The 9,157-nt window shown below is 41.2% G+C and overlaps 1 protein-coding gene across 1 annotated transcript; it reads right to left on the bottom strand.

Moving 5' to 3' along the window:
* Nucleotides 1-2,707: 2,707 nt before the first annotated feature.
* Nucleotides 2,708-6,362, bottom strand: LOC122987533 (thioredoxin-interacting protein-like). The gene is made up of 7 exons (XM_044359445.1): nt 5,854-6,362; nt 5,007-5,082; nt 4,769-4,916; nt 4,101-4,313; nt 3,844-3,990; nt 3,361-3,690; nt 2,708-3,216 (listed from the first exon to the last, which is right to left on the bottom strand). The coding sequence occupies exons 1-7, from the start codon at nt 6,104-6,106 to the stop codon at nt 3,169-3,171; spliced, it is 1,215 nt and encodes a 404-aa protein (XP_044215380.1). The 5' UTR covers nt 6,107-6,362; the 3' UTR covers nt 2,708-3,168.
* Between the last annotated feature and the right edge of the window lie 2,795 nt (nt 6,363-9,157).

Genomic DNA, 9,157 nt, shown 5'->3' on the forward strand with positions numbered 1-9,157 from the left:
CAAAATAACAAATGATCTTGCAAAACAACATCCACAGCCTGATGAACCTCCTGTGGGTCAAAGGTTTGTTGTTGTTCCCCTCATGACCCTCAGTATAAATAGCGATACTCTACAGCTGAAATGATAAGATGATTCATTGATTAGTTGACTGATGTCAAATCTTGTGTTTGAAGCTTCTCTGAATATTTGTTAGTTTTCCAGGTTTAGTGAGGTGACAGTAAACTCAACATCTGAATATGTTCAGTTGGGCTTCAGTGAACAATGATCAACATTTTATACACTGATCAATCACTGGATTATTAAAGACAATAATGACTGAGCCGTCCCTCAGTTTGATAAAACACAACTTCACAACTAATGAGCTGGATAGAAACTAAAACTATTAGTCTTGAACCAGAGTCTTGGTCCCTCTTCAGGACCAGCAGATGGAGGATGGAGGAGTCAGACTGATCCAGTAGGAGCCAAAATCTGCATAACAGCACCTAAAAATCTAGTTCTTACACATCACTGCAGTCACAGTGGCGCTATGAGCTAAAGGCTAACATATCTACCATGTTAGCATGCTAACACTGGCTAATTAGCAGTGAACACAAAGTGCAGCTGAGGCTGATGGGAATATCATTAGTTTTGCAGGTATTTGCTCATAAACCATTATAATTATTAATGCTGAGGGGAACATGAATGTGTGAAACTAATTTAAAGTAAATCCATCTAATAATTCCACATGACTGTTTACACCTCACACATTTCCCCCAAAACCTCCTTCTTCTTCTCTGATTTCATCTCAGGCCACAGTTTCCAGCGCTAGCCTGCAAAACTTTTGACCCATCGCAGTGTCGCCTTCTCATGCTGACGTTACTCGTCTGGTCCTCTCCTTTAACAAACGTTGCTCCACCATTTTGGATAAAGTGGCTCCTAGTAAAATGAGATATGTTCCCTCCGTCCTTTCATCCCTCTGGTTAACGGAGGGCAGAGCGGTTGTGGAAACCACCAAGCTCCATGTGAACCATCTTTACTACAAAGACCCTTTTAACTGAGTTCAACAACATGGTGAAAGATGCGAAGACTTCCTACTTTGCCAACTTATTATCCTCCAGTAAACACAACCCTAAAGTCCTGTTTTATACCATCAACAGCATTATCACTCCTGCACCTCCTGATGTGATGTGTAAGGATTGTATAAGTTTAGAGATTTCAGCGCGAGCATCATCTTCTCCTCTACTCGTCCTATGTGATCTGGTGGGCAGTCTGAAACCTTCCTCCAGCCCTGCAGATATTTGACCAACATTTATGCTTTAAAATGTACCCTGGTCTATTGGTCCATGCCTGGTCTCTATTATAAATAGCTCCCTGCATTCTGGTTGTGTCCCAGCTGGTTTTAAACATGCAGTTGTTCAGCCTCTTCTGAAAAAACTAACCGTGATCCATCCCTTCCTAAAAACTACAGGCCAATATCTAAGCTGCCTTTTATCTTAATGTTTTAGAGAAAGTTGTTGTCAAACAGCTCACTGTTGTCTGACTACATCCATCAGAAGTATTTCCACTGAAACTGCTCTTCTCAGAGTCTCCAATGACTTAATGATGTCTTCTGATGAGGGTGAATGTTCTGTTTTGTTGCTGCTGGATCTTACTGCAGCTTTTGACACTGTTGATTACAGAAGAATGACTGGAAGTCTTAGACAGCAGGTGGGTGTCTCTGGGAGAGTCCTGGACTGGTTCTCATATCTTTCAGATAAGAGTTTTTCTGTCACTTGGTCCCTACATGTCTGAAATTGTTGCTCTTTCCTGTGGTGTGCCTCAGGGTTCTGTCTTGGCTCCTATATTATTTGCTCTGTATATGCTTCCCATAAGTCATATTATTAGAAAATGTAACAGTATGCTGATGACATTCAGCTGTATGTTTCTTTTAAACCTGATAAGACTGATAAACTGTCTGACTGCCATGAAGGACTGGATGGTTAAACACAGATAAGACTGAGATTCTTATCATTGCATCAGACAGCAGAGCTTCCAGTGTTGCTTAGTGTACTGGGTCCCTTTCTGCTGTACAGTCTAATTTTAGAAACCTGTGTTTTATTTCATCTGGCTGCACTTCAATCAACATATCAAATCTTCAACCCGCTCATATTTCCTCCATTTAAGAAACATTGCCAAACTCATGTTTGTTATATCACAACCTGAGCCGGAGATGATCATTCATGCTTTTATATAATCTTGGCCGGACTACTGCACTTCCTTTTCCAGCTGCCTTCAGCTGCTTCGTCCCTGGACGTCTACAGATGGTCCAGATCGCTGCTGCAGACCCAGTAGGTCACTGCGTTCTTCTGACCAGTGCTTACTGGTTGTCCCTCACTCTTGACCAAAAACAAAAGGTGATCTTTGAAGTTGTTGCTCTGACATGTTAGAGCGTTCTTCCTGTAGAAACACAACCTGCCGTCTCTAGTGTTGTATTCTGTGTGTTTTTAAGGTCTGTTGCTGCTTATGTTTTATTGTTTATTTCTTTTATTGTATCTTATTTGTACTATTTTATGGTTTTATTTCTTTAACAGTTGTATTCTTATGAAGCACTTTGTGACTGCTCTGTCAAAGGTGTTATATATTAAATAAACTTTACTTACTTACTGACTCATGGTTGAGATATTTCTAACGCTGCCGTCTACAGATCCAACAATGAAAACATGAATGAATGAATGAATGAAAACGTGAATCATATTAAACTGATTTATTGTTTGAATAAAAAAATAGAAATCTTCTCATATTTACAAAATAAATATACAGGTGTAACTTCCTGAAACTCCAAAAAGTAAAAAAAAAAAAGCAACCAATCAGAACATTCGACTAAGTAACAACACACATCTGAAACTTTTCCCAAAAAACAACAAAACATTTTTATCTACAAAACAAAGTGCCAAAAAAAAGTCATCGTATATAAACTGCTGAGTCGTCATCAATAAACTGCTGAGTCGTCAATAAACTGCTGAGTCGTTGTTAATAAACTCAACGCCCCTGAGCTGATGATGAGTGAGTGACATGTCAAACGAGCTCTGGAGGGGGGGGCAGTCTGGGTCAGTTACTAAAGACCGGACAGAGGACTGATGTTGGACAGGAAGTTGGACAGGAAGTTGTCCTCGTCTCGTCTGCATTAGTGTCCTCGTCTTCATGACGTCCTCAGAAGACCTGAACAGCCGGAGGAGCGTTAACGGCGTCCTCGTCAACCTGAAGGCAGCGAGACAGAAGACGATTAGACAAAACTATCTCATCTCATCTCATTTTATTTTATTTAGTGTTGCCTCATCTCATTTTTTGCGTCTCATATTTTCTTGTTTTATCTCATTTTATTTCATCTCATCTTCGTCTCACCTCGCTGTAGGCGGGGGGAGGGGGGTAGTACAGCTCGGGCGCTCTCATGAAGAGCCCCCCGTCGTCATCGTCGTCCTCGCCGTCGTCGTAGTCGTGGAGCAGCGGCGTGCGGGGGCCGTCCACTCGGAGGTCTCTGTGGATGTTGCTGTAGCTGGGGGGGGCCGAGGGGAAGGAGGACCAGCTGCTCATGGATCCGCCCTGGCTGCTCAGGGATCCGGCCTGGCTGCTCATGCTACTGGTTCTGCTGCCGACGCCGCTGAACGGGATGGTACCGATGACCAGAGGCAGCTCCAGGACCAGCTTCTCGCTGCCCGGGATGTGCAGGTAGATCTGCAGAGAGGAGGAGACGCTTAACATCTGATCTCTACTCATCTCATCTAATTCTATTTATTATTTATTCTATTCTGTGCTTTATTTCATCTGGATCTGCAGAGAAGAAATCTACCGTCACTCTGTCTCTTGATGTCATCGACCACGACTCACCTTGAGGGCGTAGTCCACCTTGATGATGTCACAGCCCGTCAGAGACGGCTTCAGTCTGGGGACTCTGATGGTCTTCCCCTGCCACATGTCACACATCCCAGAGATGATGTGATTCCCTCGAACCGCCGCCAGTTTCTGATTCAACACCTTTAACAAAATAAAAGACAGACGTCGGGTCAGTTTTCAGGTGTTTTTTACGCTCCGCAGAGCGACTTCTTCTTCTTCTCCTCTGACAGAAACGTGTCTGCGTGCGTCACCTTGGTGTGTCCGTCGGCGAGGTACGTGTGCTTGGCGATGATGGCGGCCTTCGGCACCACGATGCGTGAACACGTGTTCTCGAACTTGGCGTTGATGTTGATGTCTTCACCCTCGCAGAATCCCTTCCTGTCGATCTTAGCGCTGATGGACACCTGACCGTCGGGGATGAACATGCAGGTGACCTTCTTCTGTTTGGAGGACGCAGCCGGAGCCTGAAGGAGGGAAGTTACCTGTTAGTCACCTGAGACCTGTTTATCAGTTCATTGCTTCTCTGACAATCCTCAGTGTTTTGTCAGATCATAACAATTATTTTCATTATTGATTCATCTTCCAATCATTTTCTTGATTAATTGATTATTCATGTGGTTCGTTAAATGTCAGTAAAATGTTCCCGAGCCGTCATTAACGAGATTATCTTAAAATGTCTTGTTTGGTCCAAAACCCAAAGATAATTATTGGATACATGTTGGAAGCTGGAAGCAGTTCATTTTGAATCTATTATTCAGTCGATTCATTTCCTGTTTCCTGACTAATAGACGAGCCGTCGCAGCTGCAGTGATGTCACGCTGCAGTGATGTCACGCTGCTTCCAGCTCCGTCAGAAATGAAGTGAAACCAGCGTTCGTCTAACTTTAGTTCAACAGTTTGCTGTTAGTTGTGTTTCGTACCAGCAGCTCAGGTCGGTTGATGTCCAGCGGCTCCTCCACCTCAAACTCCCGCTCACAGTGCAAAGCATGCTGGGAAGGCCTGTCCAGCTCCGCCCGCACGTAGTAACGGATGTACCCGAACTTCCCCTTATAGGACGACACGAGACGCCTGAGAGCACAAGACAACAGGACGCAATCAGCTGCTGTGATCGATCGCCGATCGGCTTCATCAGATCACTGTAATCGATCGGATTCTTACCCGGGGGGCGGCAGCTCGAAGCCGAACTGGAAGCTGAAGGTTTTTCCAGGTGGAAGCAGGAAGCAGCCGTCCGAGTCTGAGCACAGAGCGGAGAGGAGACGGTTAATGAGCAAGGCAGCGGCAGACGTTCAACTCCACAAGTTCACACTGACAGAGAAGCTTCTTTCATTTCTACTGTTTCCCCCCCTTCCTCCTTTAAAGTGCATATTTATATATACCATTTACTGCCTGTACATATATATATATATATATATATATATATATATATATATGTAATATTGTTGACAATGTCAGAAAGGTGATAATTCTACTTGATGTTTATTATTGAGATCATACTGGGAGGTGCTGCTGGTGTACTGGAGTGTTATGTACTATTTTCTCGTGTATGTTAATGGGGTTTTCATCAAAACATAACAAATAGTTATTTGTAGGCATATACTACACATTTTATTATAACATGTGTACATAAATATCCTTCTATATGTGAAAAACAGATACTGAATAAGATCAATATAAACATAACAGGCTTTATTTGTCCACATGTCAGATTGTTGTATGTTGATACTGTGAATGTATTTTTTTTTTCTTGTTAGAGATTATGAAGTCATTCTGTGTTTATTTATTTTATTCATTTATTTATTCTGAGTGTTTTGACATAAAGAATTAGCAAAAGTTTTCATCAGTTATTAAGATGAATGAATAAATAAAAACGCCTTAAAATTGTACTTAAGTACTTAAATCTCACAACTAAAATGATGATATATATAATAATAACTATGAATGAAACTCATCCACTGTGAACAAACACTGATAAGCGTATCTGCATGTATCGATTGTTGATCAATACCTTTCTCCAGCAGCTCCTCCAGCCGCAGCTCCTCCTCATACTTCAGGTACTCCACCTCCTGGCTGCGGTTCTTGCGGTGCTGCACGTGGGCGCAGCCGGCGGCGGTGACCCTGAGGCCGGCCAGCCTGCAGGGATGAGCCGCCTCCAGCTGCACGGTGCCGGACAGTTTGTCCCCGCTGCTGTAGAAGGACCTGCCGGAGTCCGACAGCTGCAGCTGGAACACTTTCAGCTTGTTGGCCGCAGACAGAACCATGTTCACTGTGATGTTAATGTGATGTTAATATTAAATTATAAGACGAAATGAAGATAAATTACTGTAAAACTCAATTAGATGAAATATAAAATTATAATAAATGAATTAAATTTGGATTATATTAAAATAATTTAGTCACATTCAATGAAATCAGATAAAATATCGATCAAATATTAAGAAAAATCAAAGTAAAGCAGTGAGATGAAACGTAGGTTGAACAGTCTCATCTGTGACTGCAGACACGTTGGGGTCAGTTTTATACCGGAGGGGAATCCCGGTGTCCCGGTGTCCCGTTACTCGCTCACCGAGCGGCATGTGTCCAGCGCGTGGACGCCGAGTGTAGCCAATCAGAGCGCAGAGAGGGCGCGTGGACAGCTCCTGTGGCATGGGGGGGCGGGGCCTGCAGATGGCGGGCTATGAATAGGAGACAGAACAGAAACAGATTTACTGACAGAAACAATCAATAATATCAATAAACCGCCAGACTTATTAATATCTGTTTGTTTATATCAGTGGCTGCTGGAGAGGAAAACCAACATGGACTCTGACAACCCTAACCCGCATCAAACTATATCAGTGTCCCATCTGATGAAACCGGAGGGGTGGTGGGGGGCAATTTCATATGCCAATAAAACAATTTGCTTGAGTGGTGTAAAAGCTGCTTCTTTAAAGACATTTAACATCTACATAATGTCTCTAAACGAAGCCATGGACTGGTTCAGATGTGTCATTTTACCAACAAAGTGAAATTAAAATTTATAGTATTGTTCTATTGTGACAACAAATGTATGTTCTCATCAAAAACAGACAAGATATCACATGATTTACACGTGTTTCCTGTGTATTTTCTTATTATACAGAAATATATAAAGTAGCACAAAGCTTATAATGTGATAAAGGAACAGATCAGTGCTGAATACTAGAAAGACTGAACACTAGAAACATTCACAGATCTAAAAGTGTAGGTTCACATCAGAAAGTATTAATGCATGTATCAAATACATGACTTACACACTCTCATCTATGTGCACGACATGTTTACACTAGGGGTGTTAACATGAACACAAAACATCTCACTCACATCGTATCGCGGATTTGAGACCCAGATCATTATTAGCATCAGCGAAAAAAAGGAGGAGACAAATAAAACTTTGTTTTCTGTTTATTCTGTAACAGCCAGAAACAGCAAGGAACTTTTGCTCATGGTCTTAAATGAAAACAACATTTAAGATGTCCAATGTTTAAATAAAATAAAATAAAATATATAAAATATTCAATGCTCAATTATTGCAATATGAGGCATGAAACCTTCCTCTTTTAAACAGTGAATGAAACAGCCTCTGTCCACATCATCAAAACTTGATGATAACAAACATTCACCGCTAACGTCAGTTAGCAGCTAGATGCTAATTAGCTGCTCAGCTGCAGATGCTGGTTTGATCGTTGCTCTTCAAAATCCCTGTTAGCGACACGCTGTCTGTCCATGACTTGTACTTACAGCAGTTTAAGACATTTAAGACAAAGTAAACAAACTTTGTCCTCCTCTGTTTTTGTAAGACGTCAAAAGACAAAAAGGTTGGAAACCACTGGTTTCATCTTTAACAATGTGTTGTATTTTAAAAGCTTGTTATATTATCCATTGTGTCAAATCTTCATCTGAAAAGTAACTAAAGCTGTCAAATAAATGTAGTGGAGTAGAAAGTACAATATTTCCCTCTGAAATGTAGAAAGTAGCATCACATGGAAATACTCAAGTACAGTACAAGTACCTCAAAACTGTACTTTAGTACAGTACTTGAGTAAATGTACTCAGTTACTGTCCATCACTGCATTCAGGTAACTGAGCAGGTTTCCTCCATCTGTTGGTCCTGAAGAGCAACTCTGGTTGAAGACTTTTAATAGTTTTAGTTTCTATTGAGCTCATCTGTTGTAAAGTTGTGTTTTATTAAACTGAAGAGCAGCTCAGTCATCACTGTCTTTAATAATCCATTTATTGATCAGTATGTAAAATGTTGATCATTGTTCCCTGAAGCCCAACTGAACATATTCAGATGAATTATTTTTTGCTGAGCAACAAACACAAAGATGTTGAGTTTATCTCCATGGAAACCTGGAAAACCAACAAATATTCACATGTGAGAAGCTGCTGACAGAGATGATTTGTGTAAAGATGTTTGTAGCCTGTTGAACATTCAGAGTCGAGGTCCCCCCTCTGGTAAACTTCCAGAGACCTGCAGCCCTCTGGGGGCCCCTGCAGGACCTCAGTCTGAGACCCAGCTGTGGGGGCAGAGCGCCCCCTGCTGGACAGAAGAGGAGCTGGCAGACCTGAGCTGCTTTCAGACACACACACAGAAACAATCTGCTGTTTAACATTTTAAACAAAAGTTACTGAGTCTAAAAATGTGATGATCAGACCTGCAGCAGGTCTGTGACCACTGAAACATCTCAACATCTACTGGATGCATTTAGTTTAAATTAGTTTCACACATTCATGTTTCCCCTCAGGATGAATTATAACAACTTTGATCCTCCGACTTTTCATCCAACACCACCATCTGATCAAATTATTGATTATTAAACCAATTAGCAAATGTTATCATGCTATCACAGTAATGCTAACACAGTGAACATGGTAAACATTATACCTGCTGAACACCAACATGCTAGCATTATGCTGCTGATATTAGCCTGACTGAGCTGCTAGCATGTTAGCTTTAGGATAATAAATCAGGTTGCTTGTGCATTGATGCATCAGTATTAATAATGTTCCCAATTAAACTTAATATAATCACAGTCTGATTATCTGCAAAACAAGTATTTTTACTCTGGATATTTTAAGTTAATGTAGTTGACAATATTAAATGCAGGACCAGATTTTTACATTGTGGTATTAGCAGTATTACTTCAGTAAAGAGTATTTCTTTTACACATTTACACCAATACTTTTGACTTGTCATCCTTAGATTTGACTGTTTTGGGAACAATAAAACACATAAATAACATAACTAATAAACACAACACTGGAGGAGTTAAAACACCATCACACCAGTC

The sequence above is a fragment of the Thunnus albacares genome, chromosome 8, assembly GCF_914725855.1.
Source record: "Thunnus albacares chromosome 8, fThuAlb1.1, whole genome shotgun sequence".
Taxonomy (NCBI): domain Eukaryota; kingdom Metazoa; phylum Chordata; class Actinopteri; order Scombriformes; family Scombridae; genus Thunnus; species Thunnus albacares.

Bases quoted from the DNA above. Each gene is read 5' to 3' on its own strand.
- LOC122987533 (XM_044359445.1), bottom strand. From the start codon at position 6,106: ATGGTTCTGTCTGCGGCCAACAAGCTGAAAGTGTTCCAGCTGCAGCTG. The intron at 5,083-5,853 runs GTATTGATCAAC...CTCTGTGCTCAG, and splicing joins GGAGGAGCTGCTGGAGAAAG to ACTCGGACGGCTGCTTCCTG. The intron at 3,217-3,360 runs GTGAGACGAAGA...CGCTGCCTTCAG, and splicing joins CTCCCCCCGCCTACAGCGAG to GTTGACGAGGACGCCGTTAA.